This window comes from Mastigoproctus giganteus, chromosome 10 (genome assembly GCF_048544385.1).
Source record: "Mastigoproctus giganteus isolate SK-2022 chromosome 10, ASM4854438v1, whole genome shotgun sequence".
Lineage (NCBI taxonomy): Eukaryota > Metazoa > Arthropoda > Arachnida > Uropygi > Thelyphonidae > Mastigoproctus > Mastigoproctus giganteus.
This window is the reverse complement of record NC_143584.1, coordinates 191427015-191446804: the sequence shown is the minus strand read 5'-3', so window position 1 is coordinate 191446804 and position 19790 is coordinate 191427015. Positions and strand designations below refer to the sequence as shown.

Here is a 19790-nt window from a genome sequence, read left to right as displayed (position 1 = left end):
AGGAGATATTAATCGTTGCAGTCAATATGTCCTTTGAAAATTTATATTAGAAATGGATTATATAAATTTTTTTTTTGGTTCAGATTTTATTCACTGAGACTTACTTCATGGTAATGGGAACTTACAGCTAATTTTACCTGATTGGCACATTATGCCAGACAGGGAGCTAAATAGCCAAGTCATAGCTGTAATTTGGGTTTTAGCATCCTTAAATTTGAATTAAATAATTAAAAAAAAAAAAAACGTTAGGCTTCTGATATATATTTTCCAGAATGCGTTAACGATAGCTAAGTCACACTGGAAATGTAATAGTAAGACTCACTTATAATGCACACCCCCCGATACTTATTTTTTATGATGTACTTTTAATTTGAACTAGCAACTGAATTTTGTCCCAGCATATTGCTATTCATGGAAATCTATGTGTTATTTTACTTTGCTTTAAACAGACTGGCGGGCAACTATAAATCAATCGATTACATATCATTTATGATAAAGACTTTACAGTTTATTTTTATGTGCATAATTTTCATAAAATTGAATCTTGTCTGGTTGAGTTTTAGGAGTAACAGTTTGTAGAGCATATGTGAAATGCCTCCATTCTATTACCTCTGAGGAAAGACTTTCTTTAAAAGCACATAAAGCTGCTTGACAAAATATTGCAACAATCTAAGAAAAGAAAAGGAAATTTATTAAGATGGGTGATATCTTATTTCAGATTATTACATTTAATTAAAAACTAGTGACAGATGCCTATATATATATATATAAAATCCAATTAATCCAAAATTAAATAAAGAGATAAAAAGCAATCAAAATTTATTAAAAATAAGAAAAATATATATATTAAAATTAATAATAAAAAATAGTAGAAAAGCTGCCAACATCAGTGGCAGCAGAAAAGCACAATCCACTACATGTTGCTTATAATAAGCTAAAATAGGATATTTTCCAACAGCATAGCAAACCATGCTGCAGGAAAATTATTTAGTTGAGTTCTTTTTCACTCTACTGGTTTGCCAAGCTGCTGGAAAATATCCTATTTTAGCTTATATATATATATATATATATATATATATATACAGCAGACTCTCGATTTACCAGCATCAGATTAACCGGGGAAAAAAAAAAAAAAAAAAAAATCAACCAAAAATCATAAAATTCAAGTAATAACCAGAATAAGTAAAAACATATTTTGCAAGTCGTAAATAAGTGGCATTATAAGTCGCCATTGGGAGATTAGTGTACCTATTATCTTGCAACCCCTGCTTTTTTTTTAGAAATCACGAAAATGATGGATAAAAGCAAAAGAGGTGTACTTTCAATTAAATAAAAACTTGAAACTATTGAAAAGTTTGAAAACAGTGCATCCATTAAATCTCTAAAGAACCATTATAATGTTGGTGACCAAACCATACGCAACATTGTAAAAAATAAAGAGAAGCTATTTGATTTAAAACCGACATCGCAAAAAATAAAGGGAAGCATTGTATTGGACACGCGAGTAGTACGTGGTAAGTTTTTTCATTTTTTATCTATTGCCATATTTTTTACGTAGGTTGCTGAACATTTTATGATACAGTAAGTCCCTGACTTATGCAACTGTGGGTTTAAATAAATTTTTTTTCACTTGTTTTTTTTTTTTTTTTAAGGATTCTAAAATTTAAAACAAAAAAAAAAAAATAAATAAATAAAAAAAAAAAATAAGCAATCAACAACAACGATCACAGCATGCACAAATTGCACAAGTAGGACATGGGGTAACAAGCAAAACAATAGGAAAGAAGAGAAGATTCTAACAATTTATTTATGGTTTTTTTTTATTAGTAAATTAATAAGAGGAGTTTACCTCAATATTACAGCTCTGATTCATACTATGACAAAAAGATTTTCAGTAAAGGGGATACGCATTTCACCTTAATTACGTAAAAATCCACAGAATTCCAGCTATTGGTAATTTTGCAAATACAATAAGATTGTGTTTACTACCCGTTTATAATTAGATGCACGAACAGAAAAGCCCAATAAACCGGAAAGTGAAAATTGTTTTTATTGTTTTCTTGGTAGTGACCTCCAGAAATGTGCTTTGGTAAAAGTGAGCTCGCGTGGGGTGATAATAGTGCACATTAACTCTGATGTCCAGGGTATGGGAGCAAAGGTCACCCCTAGCTTCTACTATACAAGAACCTTAGATCCAGGATAAAAACATGACACTATCCTATTGGATAATGGAATTAATCCCTCTGCTATAAATTAACTGCTGGCAACCTGTAGGCACACAAATTTTCTAGTAGCATTGGCAAGAGGAGGCTGTCAGCAGTTAATGAATTTAATCTATGAATTTAATCTGCAAGAATATTTGCTGATGCTATTGAGGCAGTGTTAGGTGGGTCGGAAAACTGTTAGCTTGGGGGTATATAAGGACTAATAGATTAACAGTAGCCAGTGGCAGAGGTGAAAGTGATTCTTGCACTGCGTCTATTGGAAAGAGCAGCAGCCTGGAAAACAAGATGCAGGATATTTCAGAAACTGCTTGGAGTCATTGCAGTACAAGTAAACACATGGGTTGTGTTAGGGTAGCTAAGAATAGGAGCAGGTGCGTGTGCACCAATGCCAGGAGTTTAGTAAATAAATTTGATGAATTTGAGGTATTGCTCAAAACATCAAAAGCAAATATTGTTGGGATATCAGAGACGTGGTGTCACACAGATATAAGGAATGCAGAACTGGAATTTGGGGAGTACAATGTGTACAGAAAGGATAGACAGAACAGGAAGGGGTTATTCTAATAGTTAAGAAACACACAAAATCCAAGGAAGTGAAGCCAGTCGACATCGCTGGACAGTGCAGTGTCGAGTCAGTTTGGTGTGACAAGCATTGGGAGATCAAAATTGAGAGTAGGAGTGTGCTATAGGCCTAATGACTCCGATGAGTATAATAAGAAACTGTACAGAGAAATAGAGTGGGCCAGTAAATCAGAGAGTCTTATAATGGGGGATTTTAATTTCCCAGATATTGACTGGAATTTGTGGGTTGGTCACTCACACACTGGCAAGGCTTTTGTGGATTTATTGGATGATTATTTTCTACATCAGCATGTCCGGGAGGCAACTAGAGGGAGTAATACTCTTGATGTGATTATCAGTAGTGATTCTTCATGCATTAAGAATATGCAGATAAAGGAACCACTAGGTGGCAGTGCTCACAGTGTGCTGAAGTGGGATTTACTCAAAGAGGTAACTACCATCAGGGGTTAATGGGAAGGGTTTTTGCTTTCATAAAGGTGACAATGATGGTCTGAGACCGTATTTAAATTCTATACAGTGGGACCAACTGATGATGTTACCAACAGCAAATTCAAAATGAACTTATTCTTGTTCAAAAACTTATTCTTATTCAAAGAACTTATCTTGGAAGCTACTAGGCTTTACATACCAACTAAGAAATATTGTTCAATGTTTAGGCCTAAATGGATGTCAGATGAACTAATGAGACATATGGCAAAGAAGAAAAATGCATGGGATACATATAAATTAATGGGTGACATGGAAACCTATGATAGATATAAGCTGGTCTGTAACCAATCACAAATGAGATTGGGCAAATAAAGGCAGATGATGAGAAATCGTTGGCAAAGAATGCAAAGAAAAACAGAAGAGAGTTGTTTGCCTATGTAAAGTCTAGAAGGAAAGGGATGAATCAGATTGGTCCACTGGATATTGACGGTTCAACAGTTGAGGATCCTTCTCAAGTGGCTAACAAACTAAACGAGTATTTTGCATCTACATTCACACGTGAGGAGTTATTCAGGAAGGGGAATGCCAAAGGTGAAGTAAACTCTGGCAGTGAGCTAGATGATTTTGTAATCACCGAGAGGAAAGTGGAGGAGAAATTGTTGAGGATAAACATAAAAAAGGCACCTGGGGTGGATGGGATCTATCCAGTTATATTAAAGGAGGCACCAAAGGAAGTAAGCAAACCCTTAGCCATAATTATGAGAGCTTCTTTGGACTCAGGGGAGGTACCCATAGACTGGAGATGTGCAAATGTGACCCCAATTCACAAAGGAGGATTAAAGGCGGACACAAGTAAGTATAGAACTGTGAGTTTAACTTCTGTTCCAGGAAAATTATTGGAGGCACTGCAGGATCATCTAGACAAGACTTCAGTTATAGCTTGGACACAGCATGTTTTTGTTAAGGGAAAGTCTTGCATGACCAACTTGATTGGATACTATGATGCAATCACAAAAGAACTGGATGCAGAGAATAACTGATATTATATATACTTGGATCTTAGAAAGGGTTTTGATACTGTTGCACATGGAAGATTGCTGCACAAATTGGAGCAGTGTGGCATTGGAGGCAAATTGCTGCTATGGATAAAGGGATGGTTGAGGGGGAGAAGAGATAGAGTGGTAATCAATGGACACTGCTCATCGTGGACTAATGTTATTAGTGGAGTCCCTCAGGGTCCATTGTTGTTTTCTGTGTTTATAAATGATATTGATTATGGTATATCATGCTTAATGTCCAAGTTTGTAGACGATACATTGGCAGGGGTGTTAGGGACACTACTGATGCTATGCTGCTGCAACAGGGTCTGGAAAGGTTGAGCAGATGGGCTGAGAGGTGGCAAATGAAGTTTAACATTTACAAATGTAAATGTACTACATATGGGAAACAGTAACCCGAGAGCAACGTATCAACTCTGTGGTACTACACTGACAGTGGTAGAGAATGAAAAGGACCTGGGGATAATTGTGCAGGCAGATATGTAGTTCTCTGAGCAGTGCAGACGGGCTGCAAGAGTAGCTCATGGTGTCTTGTCAATGATATACAGGAATTTTTGTAGCAAGGATAAGGAGGTGATTATTCCCTTGTATAAGGCAATGGTTAGGCAACACCTTGAGTACTGTATTCAGGTCTGGAGGCCTCATTTCAAGGTGGATGTAAAGCTGCTGGAACGAGTACAGAGAAATGAAACAAGATTAGTGAATGGAACAAAGGGTTGCTCTTATGAAGAAAGGCTTAAGTTTTGCAAATTACAGTGTCTGGAGACTAGGCACCGGCGAGGTGATCTGAAAGAGGTGTATAAAGCCCTGAATGGTTTGAGAATGCTCAATTCCAATGGGATTCTTCCTCTTGCTCAGAATAATCACCTGAGAGGACATAAATTCAAATTGAGGAAAGACAGATGTAGGGAAATTTGCCTTTAGCCAGCTGGCAGTTGGTTGGTGGAAGAGACTTCCGTCCCTTGTTGTGGAAGTTGATAGCCTTAATAAATTTAAGGCTCCGCTGGACAGGTATTTCAAAAGAACGGAGGGTGAAATGGGAGTGGTTTTTTTTTTTTTTTTTTTTTTGGCTGATGCTGCCTAAGCTTGCTTTCTTGTATCATATGCCTCTACTAATGCTAGTGAGTTTTCGCCTTAACTCTGTGAAGTTCTTTACAGAAAATTTCATTTATACCCATTATCATTGAGCTGACTAAGAATAAATGACAGCAGTACTAGTAAATCTATCAAGTAAAGGAAAGCAATCGATTTGGATCAGAAAATTAAAATAATAAGGATGTATGAAAATTGTCAAACCCTAACAAGTATCACGCTGAATTCAGATTTGCCAATAATAATATAGTAGCGATATGTTATTAGTCGAGTTACGTAAAACTCAACGAAGTAAGAAGTCCTGGAACGTATCTCTTACGTATGTCGGGGAATTCTGTATTTTTGGATTAACCAGGAAATCGATTATCTGGGATTTGTTTTTTACCATCTATCCCGAAAAATCGAGAGTCTACTGTATATACAAAGAGATTCAAAAAAATATGCATTCAGCCAGTAGTTGTGATAGGAGGTTGAAACAAACACCATGTATTACACTTTTTTCAACATAGTCACCAGACAAAATGTCACAATTTTGCCACCTCTCAATACACTTCTGCAGGCCAATTTTGTAGAAATACTTGGCTGTCCTTCAAACCATGAATGCAGTAGCAGAAATCACCAACAAAGTGTTTTTCATGAAGAAAGGACTCCAGGGCAGGAAAGAGGAAGAAAACAAGGGTGTAAAGGTCAGGAATAAGCAGGATACAGCAATATTTCAAACCCGTACTCATGGGCACCCCTCACTGGAGCATACAAGGAATGCACGGGGACATTATCACGGAATGGGCACACACCTTTTGACAGCTTTTCCCCATTTTTTTTCTTTTATAGCAGCACATAGGTTTAAGAGGAGGAGGTTGAAATAATACTTATCCATCACAGTATAGACCCTTAAGATAATTTGGTAGTATTAATACCATGCTGATCCCAAAAACTAACAGCCATCACCTTGCCAGCATTCAGTTGCACCTTTACCTTGTTTGGAGGTGGGGTGATATTCTTCATGCGTACATTGTTTTGACATTTGTTTAGTTTCGGGATCATAGTGATGGAGCCAAATTTCATCCGTGAAAAAAAAATCCTATTTCCTTTCCTGGCAAATCGACATTTTATATGCAAATTGTGCCCTTTCCTTCTGGTAAGGGGTCAGAAGTCTGGGAACTCACATAGCAGACACTTGACTCATATGGAGCTGTTGATGTTCTCCTCAGACCCTACACTATTTAGAGCTCTGCAGCTAGTTATTTGATTCTAACATAGTGATCTTCCAGGATTAATGCTTCAATTTTTTGCAACACTCTTCTGTTACAGCAGTTGCTAGGCATCCTGGGATTTCATCATCATGCACTGAGTTTCTTCCACATTTGAATTCTTTATACCAATGTGCAACAACAACACTGTAACCTGGGCAGTCCTTCTCTATAAACAGCAACCATTTCTAAATGGATTGTTTTGGTTGATTTCCCTTGCAGAAAGAGGAACCAAATCACTGATCTGTATTCTACTTTATCTGTTGTGAGACTTCACTTCATTCAGCACTGCAAGGGAAAAAAATATGAATTGTCAGATCAAAACCAAAATTTGGGTGGTTGATATAGAGATTTCAAGGTATCAAACAATAATAATTTCATCTTTTTTGAACCCCCCTCGTATATATATATAGTGGTAAAAGGGACCACATATGCACAGGATTAAACCAAGTCAATATATTCCTTTTAATTTTGAAATAAAGGTATTTGTTGAATTTTCTAAGGTTGGAATGGGTTCTCCTTTTCCTGTATGTATTTAACATTATGAAGTCACCATCTCAGAAAAACAATATCACATATGTATTTCATATACAAACATCTTCAGAAATAGTTTTGCATTTGACAATATTTAAAAGTGAAGTCAGGAATCAGTCTACAAATATAACCTGAATGCTCCTGATTAGGGCAATTAATGCTGACACAGTAAGGCTAACCAAAATACTGCCACCCAGAAATAGGGGAATGATGAGTTTTACTGTGATATGCACAATGTATTCAGGAGGGATGAGGGTAGTAGAGTCATATTTCTTCTCAAAAGCAGCATGACCATGATGAAAGCCTACCTAGGTTCAGAAGTTATGCACATTAGTAGAGAATCCGCAGTGTGAACTAACGTGAAGAAAGTATAATAAGAATGGAGTAATTTACAGACCAGAAGATTGTAAAGATTATGATTAGAGCCTCTACATGCAAATGGAATGGGTGAGCAAGTGTGAATGTACTACACTGCAACAAGAGTAAAAAATTATTTTTAGAAGCATTTACAAAAGTACGCTTACATTAAAAATGTACACTCTTATTTTATTTTTTGTTATAATAATCTTAGTGTTACAATAGTTTGGTTATGTTACAGTTCTGTTGGTGGTGTGTTTTCTATGCCTCTTCATGATGTTTTCATACCAAAGACATTCCTATTAGATTCATCCTGCCAACAAAGGTCTTTCACTGCTTGTTGCCATTACTGTTACTCACCTTAACCATTGCCCTGAAAAAAGGGCTCTCATTGTAGAGGTACAAGAGCAGGATCTCCCAATGTCAGTTCCTGACTAGATCTTTTTCAATACCCACCACTGTATCTGTATCAAACTGTATCGGTCTATGGTGTGTAAGTCATATTCCTGTTACTGTTGACAGCTTCAGGATTGAATGCAGTGGCTTCCTTGACCTATGCTTCTTCTGTCAGACTAACTAGAGCCTGAAGAATAAACTTATTGATCTTGAAACTTTTCCTTTCCTCTAATTTTCATGTCTGCTGCCTTACAGAAACTTGGCTTAGTGGGGATACTTTAGATATTATATTTCCCATTAATGTAGGTTATAAATATGTCAATAACAGAGCATTTAAAAGAGGCAGAGGTTATGGTTTTAATAAAGGAGTGCTTTGTTGTGTTGAAATTCATATGTTCAGAATCGCAATTTTTTTGAAGCCCTTCTAATGGAATACCACCTTGGGTTGTTTTGGTCTGAAATAGCCCAAGGTAGAAAATTAGCACTATTTTCTGAGACAATCTGCCAATGACTGCATTCTCTGCCATCTTCCCATCTCTCTTCTTAACCACACTAAAAATTGAGAGCTCCTTTTCTCCTTAATCTTTTCCCTCGTCCACTCAACCTTGCATTTGCTCTACTTTCAAAATGGTTTGCATGTGAAATAATGATAATATATATCCAGTAAAAATATCTTTAATTATACTTTGGAGCTTTCGAGGCTGAATGTGCCTCTTTATCAACAAATATAATGGAAACTTTAGAGATAAAAATTATTTTAACAGACATAGAGTTGTGCGTGCAGTGAGCCATGGAAAGGGCACGAGGTAGGCCATTCAACCATTAAACTGGTGTTCATTGCTGCTGCAAGGACGTGCGTAGTTTTGCCTCCAGTGCTTATCTAGACTTAAACAGTTGCCTCTAAGGTGGAGTGTAGTCATGCCTTCACAGCGGTTCATGGCTCTCAAATTACACAATATATTAAGTGATTAACCAGAGGTGGTGGCGAAAGTGTTGGGACTGGTCAATTACTTCGTAGTTCTGCTTGGGATTGAGGTCGTGGTGGGTTGACCAGTCGTGTTCTGCGATTGCAGACTGGTCAGTCTCAGCAAGGCAAATCGATCTTGAAGACGTCTTGAGGTCTCTTCTATGTAACAGCTGTCACATAGCCTGCAATCTTTGCAGGCTATGTGCTATACCACACTGCTGCGTAAGAGAGGGGTGAACGGAGTCTTTACGTTGGAAACTAGAGAACGTAAGTTTTTACCAAGCAGCTGCACACATTTTATGTGGTATTCTTGGAGGATTTTTGAGATCCAGCCTGACATGCCGGGATAGTAGGGAATGTAGGCAGTAGACACATTTTCTTGAGTTGATGGCAGTCTCGGGTGGAATGTGAGCTCCTGCACTTGTCCAATATGTGGGTTGGGTAGCCACAATTGATCAAGTCTGACCTCACTCTGGAAATCTCGTTGCGCCTAGCTTCATCTGTGCTGGAGTGGCTCCAAGCCCTGGAGAATAGAGTGCAAGCAGTGCTATTGAGATGGCTAGGGGCATGGCCAGATCTGTAGTTTGTGAACCACATTGGCTTATGGTATACTGAGGGTCACGTGTTTTACCAGGACATCCAAGAATGGGAGAGATCCGTCTACTTCTAACTAGAGTGAACTGGATGAACGTTGACAAGGAATTGAGATATTCTAGCAATGTTGCTTCAGAGCCATGTGGGATGACAGTGAAGATGTCATTGATGTATCTGCACCATGTTGTAATAAGTACTGGTGGGTTCAGGAATATCTGTTTTTCCATGGTGATGTTGGCCACAACGGAACAGGGGCACCCATGGCAGTGCTATGTACCTGCTGGTATAAGGAATCCTCAAAGGTAAAGACACTGCCTGACAAGCACAGGTTGAGGGCAGTACAAATGTCGTCAGTGGACAGTGATGTTCTGTTTGGTAGGTTTGGGTCATTTTCTAGAAGCCTCTTGGACTGGGATTGATGTAAACAGGGACACTAAATCAAATGACGCCATAACCTCGTTGTCAGAAATTGAGAGCTCTTTAATAAGGTGAATGAACTCGCCGCTGTTAGTGACAGTGTGGGTGGTATTTCCTACAAGAGGTATAAGGAGTCGTGAAATATATTTGGATAGTTCATATGTAGGTGCACCATGCATAGACAAGTTTATTAATGTATGACTCCAGATGTCCTCAGACTTTGACGGGCGGATCCCGTTACGGGTTCATAGATGTTGGGGTCTTGTAGGAGGACTAGGGTAGGTAGGCTGACCAGTCTAATATGACAGTGCGACATCCCTTGTCAGTGGGAAGCACGACGATGGAGTTGTCCTTTCTTATAGAGGAAAGAGCGGCATGCTGTCGGTGATTAAGGTTGGAGCGGGTGGGCCATGTGCATCAGAGAATAGAGGCCATTTTGTAGCGGATTTCATTAGCAGCTTCTTCAGGGAGGTTGGTAATGCTTGCTTGCTTCTACTCCCATAGCAAGCTGTGTGATCAGTGGCTTCGACGGCGACTTGTGGCAATACATGGTTTGCGTGTATTGCCACATCTACTAATTCCAGATGATCTACATCACAACTATCTCCAAAATTTGGCAAAATAAAAAACTGGGTTCTGCCTTCTCATATAAGCAGAAGTGCTTTAGAGCAAAACAAAAAGTCCCATGCAACTTTCATTTCATAAAAAAAAAAAAAAAAAAAAAAAAAAAATCTTGCAATCCCACCTCCAATCAAAAACATACATATTCCTCTTGGAATGATCACTCCTCTGTGCTTGCTCTCTCTCTCTCTCTCTCTCTGTTTTCCCCTTATAGGCTTATAAGGCTGTATTAATCTTATCTGCATTCTTGTTTAATGCTTCAAATCTCAAAAAAAAAAAAAAAAAAACCATTAATAACCTGCCACTAGACCAGATAATAACTTCAACTTTGTTATAAAGCTTACCAATGTTTAATTAGTCACTCTTTTTAACAGATGACTAATTGGAAGGGGAAAAAATATTCCCTCCTTCCTAGCATGATTACTGAAGTACCCAATGCTAAATTATTAAATGACTGTGGCCTATTATTATATTCTTCTCTACTAAAATTGTTTCAAAGATCCATTCTACCTCTCCTAACCTTACAAATCCTGTCTTCTTCCTTTCACGTTTTCTATGGGGGGGGGGAGTCTCTACTACCAGCAAAGTTCTTGAAAATACCTTTCTTGCATCTGATGCCATAAATTGCAAGGGTCCACTTGACGTGATTTACCTGGATTTATCCCCTGCATCTGACACCGTTCCTCCATCAGTGCTGCTTTATTTTTTTAGAAAAACTTTATGGAATACATGGTAATTTGCTCATTTTCAAACAGGAAATCCTCCTCCACACACTCTTGTACAACTTAACAATTCCTTTTTAATTAGTATTTTAATATTAGCAGTGACAAATGATGCACGGAAGCAAGCTAATTTGCATATTAACAATATTATTGATGCTATCCTAATTATTTTATTTATTTTATTTTTTTTTTTGGCCTTCATACTAATTTTGATGAGTCTGCCCATATTTTTTTCTCCAACAAAACCTCTCCTTTCAGTCTAATTCCTCTCACTGCAACTTAACCTGTTCAATCAGTTGTGTTTTGGATCTGGGACACTCTTTGATACTAAACTTTTTTTTTTTTTTTTAACTCTCACATTAACTTTCTTAAACCTATCTCTCCATAAGATGTGGGTATTAAAACAACTGCTTCTTCAGGACTCCAATACAGTTATCATTCTCTGCTACATAAACACCTATCTTCTTTCTTCAATGATATGTTCATAGAGCTGAAGTCTGGTCTGCTGCATCACCTTCTCACATTAAGATCTGATCTCTGTGAAATACAGGCTGTCAACTTGGGAAAACCTAAAAACTGGTCATGAATATGCCATCTGCAATACAATGACAGAAATTTTAAATTGTGTATACCGTTCAGGAAGTTGCTTCAGATAAAATCAGTACATGCAGTGTCCAAACTTTTCTCAAATGCTTCACAGCCCCTTCTATTTGGAATAAGGTTGGCTGGCATATTTCCCTCCAGGTGTACTAGGCAGAAGCATTCATTAATTCCTCTTTCTCTCCATTTGATTCCTTTCTCTTGATAGGGTTTTTTCCCATCCCTCTCTTAAACTAGCCGACCGGGTAAAGTGCCTGCCTAGCAATCCAAAGGTCGCGGGTTCGAATCCCGCCTCGGGCATGGATCATTGTAGAAAATGCAAAAACTTTGGGAGGTGCAATATGGCCACAGAAGCCGAGGCACCAACAACTAACTGAAAAAAAAAAGAAAAAAGAAAGTCTCTTAAACTGATTCAGCAACTCAATATGAACATATTCCAATTCTCCAAAGACCACCAATACCAAAAGTTACTGTTGATGACATCCATTTTATGCTTATTATGTACTTTTGTGATTCCATGTAAACCTTTCTGGCCTCAGCCATAATGGATATGTTGTCAACATTCAAAGGTCTTTGTAATTACTGGCACAAATAAACTGATATATATTTATTTATTATTGACACAGTTTTTTAATATATATTAAATATTATTGCTGATTTTTAAGCACTTTTGCTTAATATTTCATCCTTAGATTAAATATTAATCAAATAACTAATAAGAGGAAAGGTCAATGCTTAAATGATAGGGCTTTAAAGAAAAGTAGCAGATGCTTAAATGATAGGGCTTTAAAGAAAAGTAGCAGAAAGCAATTACATTAGACATGAAAAGTAACATTTAAAGAGTGGATTGTCAAAGTATAGTCAGAAGGCAGTTAGGACCATACAAAGAATTCTTAAAGCATGCATGGAAACAAATGATTTAAGAAATATGGCTGGGGGGAGGCATCTACAGGGTGATTGTAAAACTTGTCTGGATGTGAAATTTTGGAATATTCTTGCAATGGATATGCATGTGATATAACTGACAGTTGTTTGGGTTTGTACCACCAGATATAGAATGAATACTTAAAGAACAGTGCAATCATTTATCCAGAATGACAGCAGTGGCAAGACCACATTACAAATGTGGAAAAATCTTTGAAAAACATCCAGTCAAAGGTAAAGTGAGACAAACTTAAGTTGGTATGGTCATGTAGGGAGAATGGGAGAAGTGAGATTAACTAAACAGATATTCAAAGCAAAAACTGAAGGGCAACAGACTCAGAGGCAGACCAAGAAGTTGAATGGTATCAAGCAAGCATTAGAAGACAGAGAGCTTCCTGGGACTGAAGATCTAACAAGAAATAGTATAACATGGAGCAAAATAGTGATTAGAAGGTTGATAGTCCATAAGGACTGATTTCTACTACCATGGTGACCTGTATACCCACTGGGGTGTAACAGATTTGGATGATGATGACACAGACAGACACAAAGTGGTGAGTTAATTGAAGCATTGGTGCGCACAGGGATGCAATTCTAAGAATATTGATGTGTGTAATCTCCTTTCTAGTCCATGTTCCAGTAAGGGCTGATAAGTGATGAGAACTGAAGATAGTGGGGAGCTCTTACTGAACACTTACCTGGCAGGGTAATTTTCAAACACTTTCTGTACATATGGTCTCCACACTTAACACCAGTGGATGGGGCCACCTCGAATTCAAAATTTATACAGTGGTCCCAACAACAGTACAAGAACTAAAAGTGACTTTAAAGAGATTAGGCATTCCAGACGAAACTTTTTCATCAGGGATCAGTCACATGCAATGTGTTATAGATGGTAGCATGATTGTATCAAAGGAACATTGTCAAGTTTGCAATAAAGTAATCTTTAATTGATAACAAAGTATTCTGACAGTCATTTGTGTCAGTTTGTTTATTTTCTCTAATAGTAAACATCATCTCACACACATGGTAGATATTTTAAAGTACCTACTTTTTTCCCCTTGCAGCTGTTATTAATTGCATTAAACCTTTATTTTGCTATTTATATTTTCAACTTTTATCATGAATTGATTTGACTTAAAAAAGTTCAATAGTTTATTTTGGTATATAAGCACATATAAGAAGAGTAAACATAACTGCTTTTATCTGTAAACAAAGTCAGTCAAACCTCCTAAATCCAGTAATCCATTATCTTGCACTGCCCATTTTCTAGCTGTGTTCAGGAAAATGGATAAATTGGCAAACCCATTCAAAAATCATAAAATTTAGTTCTCAGATTAGCTAAAATGGTGCATTAGAACTGATCATATACAGTGGAGATTTTACTTCAGAATCTAAGTTTTTAATGTGCTCCAGTAATATAGAAATTTGTTAGATATGGTTTGACTAATTGCTATTGTGAATAAAATTAGTGACCCACTGATAATAAGTGATGTATTACTCAGTTTCTGAATTGCATGATTCATACATAAAGCACTGCATTATGCTGATGTAATGAATGACAGGAGCATCAAGAGCAGGTGGATCAGTTTGCCTGTACATCATGTAGGGAGCCCAGACCTTGGAAACTATTGATACAGCCACTTTCATCCATTTGTATTCTTCAATAGGTTGTCTATAAGAAAATTAAGTTGTCCAGAGAATGTGGCCATACAAGATGCATACACAAGCCATTATAGAAAAAAGTATTATGAATTATATGAGACACTGGGACTCTGAGGAAGCAGTTGTGTGGAGCTTTGTTTTTCCCTTTGTTATTTAAAGAGAAATAATTAAAATTTTCCAATACTCCACTTTTCACTTGGGGGGGGGGGGGAAGCTACATTTGTGGTTTCTTATTGTTTAGTTATTTATTACCCATTTTTTACAGCTTTTAATATGACCACCCAAAATCCAGTAAGGATCAGGTCCTGTGGTTACCTGATTTAGGAGGTTCAACTTTATCTAGTAAAAACAGAAGAGCATAATCTCACCTCTGCACCAGAATATCCTTCTGTTTGTTCCACTAAAACAGCTGTATTTACATCATTTCCAACTGGCCTTTTATTTATTTCTAGTTGGATAATTTCTTGCCTTGCATCTGTATCTGGTAGCGGAACATAAATAATGGTATCGAATCTTCCAGGACGTAATAAAGCCTAAAATAACATAACATTTTTTATTCTTGGCAAACTTTAACAGTTGAATCCCCCACATATACCCATATAGCACAGCAATTAAAGTTGCTATACAAAGGGTACTAGGAAAGTTTTGCAATACAGCTTTGTTTATTTAATTTTTTCAAAGTAATTTCCTCTACATTCAATACACCTCTCCATCCTCCGAAACCAATCTTTAAACCAGTTCTGCCAAGTTTCACTAGGGAGTAAAGCACACTCGTTGTCCCAAGCCCGTAGAAGGTCCTCATCACTGGAAAACCGCCTCCCTTTTAGCTGCATTTTCACATGCGGGAACAGTGCAAAGTCGCAGGGAGCAAGGTCTGGTCTGTAGGGAGGGTGCTCGAGAAGTTTCAGTCCTGTCGTGGTCAAATATTCGGTGCAGGCTTTGGCACGGTGAGCTGGAGCATTATCGTGATGAAGGTACCAGGTGTCCATTCTTGACTTTGGCCGCAGGTTCTTCATAGATCCAATGACTTTAGGCAGGCATTGTTCAGTATACCACTTAGTTGTGACTGTCTTCTGCGTGTCCAAAACAACACGTTCCACAATTCCACTCGATTTGAAAAATACAGCTATCATTTTCTTCTTTACAGATCGGGATTTTCTGACAATTACGGGTGTGTCGTCATCATCAAAGACCCAAACTTTGTTTTGAGCCTTGGTCGGCAGATCGTAATAGTACAGCCAAGTCTCGTCACCTGTCACGATGTTGTTCACATACCGAGATTGTCCCTTATCAAACTTTTTTAACATCTCCCGGCACCAAGTCACACGTCGTGTCATCTGCTCTTCAGTCAGTTGATGCGGCACCCAGAGAGAACAAAGTTTCTTCACGTGCAAATGATCTTGCAGAATCGAACGAATTGCTGGTGCATTTAGGCCCAAAGTATCCTCTATCTGTTGGTAGGTCACTCGCCTGTTTTCGTCAAGCATTTTCCTCATAGCAGTAACGTTTTCCTCCGTAACTGACGTTCATGGCCTTCCCGGCCTCTCAGAATCCTCCAGAGTGAAATTTCCCCTTTGGAATTCTCTATACCACCTGAATATCGTTGTACGATGTGGACAATCATCATCTAGTGCAAGAGTCATTTCTTCTAAGCACTGGTCTATGGTTAAACCATGCACGAAATTATACCGCAAAACTGTCCTTATCTCATTTCGTGACCACGATGCCATCGCAAGCACTTTACACTCTCACTACTAATGAATAACTGAGCCCATCGACTTGGTGCAGCGGCTACTATGCACGTATGAACATGTCTCAACATGCAGCAACAAGCAGCTTCCTGTGATTCATTGTTGCGTCATATTGCAAAACTTTCCTAGTACCCTTTGTATATTCTCCAGCATGAAACACATTCAAAACCGTTTTTTTTTTTTTTTTTTTTTTTTTAATGCATATACATTTACTTATCTTTAAACTGTGGCCTGCAATATCTAAACTTTGTTAATGATATCAAGGTATCCTAAAATATCCATCTGAACTTCCAAATTGAATGAAGAAGCACAGAGTAAATAGATTTTTATTTAATTTTAATTTAAAAAAAAAAAAAAAAAAAGCCAATGAACATATGATTAGTGAGATTTATAAAGGTAAATCTATCTGAGAATATTTTAAATATAATAATAGTAATAGTATTCACCACATCAAAGATTTAGTGTCAAAGAACATTAACTACAAAATTACATTTTCTTTTTGTAATAACGTTAGTTTTACTTTATACAAATAACAATGCATATCATGTCATAGAACTGTATCTCTCTAGTACTTTACAAGTTAGTTTAGGCTGTAAGTACATTTCTGGTAAACCAAGAAAATGGCAAATGACTTTTTTGGTTAATTACAAAAACTTCAACTACAAAATGATTTTGTAGTTAGTGCTGTTTGATGCTAAACCCTCGATATAGTGCAAGGAAGCCACAGGCTTTTGATGCACTGGCAAAAAAAAACCAAGTAGATAAAGAAAATACAAATTATATGCTTCCCTCCCAACACAGGTAACTATCCAGTTGACATTTGAATTTATTCAAATTGTCAGCCTCAACTACTTGTGAGGGCAACTTGCTCCAGCAATCAACAACTCACTGGCTAAAAGAAAACTTCTTACAATCTAATCTAAATTTTAATTCCTGTAATTTTAATCTATGGCCCTTAGTTCTAGAATTCTTTAACAGTGGAAATTTCACCTTCATTCATTTTACTAATCTCTCTCAGAGCCTTATAATCCTCAATCAAATCACCTCTGAGGAGCCTGGTTACCAAGCTCTGTAAGCCCACATAATCTGAGTCTTTCCTCATATGGTAGTCCTTTTGCTGATCTCGCCATTCTAGTTGCCATCTTTGGACTGACAGACCCTTTCAATGTCTCAATGGCTTTTTTTCAGATGTGATCTCCATACTTGAACACAGTAATCCAAATGTAGTCTTACAATTGCCTTATACAGCGGGATTATGACCTCCCTACCTCTAGTGGATATTGTTTGATGAATTATCGATATTGGACACCATGGCCGCCTGTTTACACTGCTCAAAAAACTTCATATCTGCCTGTATTGTAACTCCCAAATCCCTTTATATATATAATAATATGCTATTATTCTATTCTGCGGAGGCCTTATATCAATTCTAGATATAAGGCTTCCATAGCCAAGTGGTCAAGAGCAGGAGTGCAATAGTACAAGCTCTTTAAGTAGACTGGGGTTTAAGCTCCTGACTGCTAAATATAGTTGATCTGCAAACCCACACTGGACCATTATGGCAGATTGTGGTCCAATTTCCTCAATGATTTGAGGAGGCCTCTATCCTGCAGTGGATTGACAATGCTGCGGATTTATTTATTTATGCTATTATTCTATATTTAATGAGGTACTGTTACTCTTTTTCCCATTTTTCTGCCTTCTTCTTTCCACTTTCTTGTTATTCTATTCAACATGTATGGGGTGTTCCACATAAAACTGGCCTGCCTCACACTGGTATGATATTCATTTTTGAACAACTCCCACGCGAAGTTGTTCAAAGAATCAATTTTAGCCAAATCATTTCAGTTTGGGTTGCTCAACATATAGTCAGCGTTTGGCACTCTTAAGTGATAGGTGTGTGAGAGTATCATCAAGAATGCCATATTCTGTGCATGAAACGATTTGTATGGTGGAAGCTTGGTTTGGTTTTTTTTTTTTTGAAGCATTAGCAACCAAGGCCATATTGCTCCGGAGATATGCGGTGGTCATTCCTTGACCTTTTTGCATCCTCCGTATTTGGTGGTGACGGGCTCGAACCCAGGTCTAATCAAGAAGCGTGTGCGTATGGTGGAAGCATATGTACATACTGGCTCTTTTAAGGAAGCACAGGAATTGTTTTCTGAGAAATTTACTATTGCTACCAACCCAGCTAAGAGTACTATTCAATGCTTATTGCAAAATGGTGGACTACAGGTTCCGTTGTAAATGCACCAAGAAATTGTCTACCCTCTGTTAGCGCTCCAGAAGTGGTGATGAATATTCAAAAGAGAATTTTAGCTAGTCTCAGAAAATCCATCAGGAAATTGTTGCAACAAACTGGAGTGAAACCAACTTCTTGTTTTCGTGTACTTCGTTACCTGAAATTGAAACCCTATCACTTGAAGTGTCCAAGAATTACTGCCACCTGATGCAGCAAAAAGTCTTGAATTATTGTGAATGGCTCCTTAACAAGATTGCAGACAGTGAACTTGACCCACTGCTTTATTTCATGAGTGATGAGGCATGGTTCCATCTTTCTGGTCATGTGAATTCTCATAACACTCGATCCTGGTGTGCTGAAAATCCTGACAACTTACATCAGAAACTGCTTCACGACCAGAAAATTGGGGTATGATGTGCAGTTTCTGGTAATTGAATCGTTGGCCCAATATTTTTTGACACTTCAGTGAACACAGTAGTGTCAGTTTATCTTCAGATTTTTGAAAACTTCTACACTCAGTTAACAGAACACGAGTGTGAAACTGCTACTTTCAACAGGACAGTGCCACATCACACGTCTCATGAATCACTGGCCCATGTTCATAACAATTTCACAGAGGAATGCAAAGTTGGCAAAGGATTGTGGCCGCCGCATTCTCTATATCTGTCTTCATGCGACTTTTACCTGTGGGGATGGCACCTCCGTAGCCAGGTGGGCAGGAACAGAAGAGCATAGCACACGCTTCTTGATTAGACCGGGGTTCGAGCCCGTGACCACCAAATACGGAGGATGCGGAAAGGTCAGGGAATGACCACCGCATATCCCCAGAGTAATATGGCCTTAGTTGCTAATGCTCCTAAAAACCAAATAACAACAACCTGTGGGGATATTTGAAAGGAAAAGTTTATGAGCCCTACCCTCAACACAATAAATGAACTGAAGGACAGCATTCGAAAAAATATTGAGACTATCGACATCACTGTTTTGCATTGGGTCACCTTGAATATGATTACACGTGCGCAAAAGTGTATAGATGCACAAGGACATCATTCCCAGCATCCCTTATAACTGTGTGTACATTTGGAGAGAATAAATAAAGTTACTTTTGACTGAGTTTTCTTGTTTATCTCATTTTACTCCTGTCTAGATTTCTCTAATTATTTTGCCAGTGACTGAGGCCAGTTTTACGTGAAACACCATGTATATACATATATTTTAAATTCAATAAAGCACCAAAAATGATAGTCCACATTTTTGAAGTGAAACAAGGCAGGTGGTGTCTGTTTTAAACTAATCAATACATCCTTTTTAAAATAAAGAATAAAGGAATTTTCAATAAAGGATATTGTTTGCTTATCATTTTA

General features: G+C 37.6%; 1 protein-coding gene across 1 annotated transcript in view; it reads right to left on the bottom strand.

Moving 5' to 3' along the window:
• Window positions 1-501: 501 nt before the first annotated feature.
• The window catches only part of LOC150079671 (ATPase family gene 2 protein homolog A-like), a 154162-nt gene continuing 134873 nt past the window's right edge, over window positions 502-19790 (bottom strand). Inside the window, exons 13-14 of the mRNA XM_090383161.1 lie at window positions 14802-14966; window positions 502-669 (exon numbers count right to left, since the gene is read on the bottom strand). Coding sequence (XP_090239287.1) covers window positions 502-669; window positions 14802-14966 — 333 coding nt within the window. The remainder of the gene's footprint in view (window positions 670-14801; window positions 14967-19790) is intronic.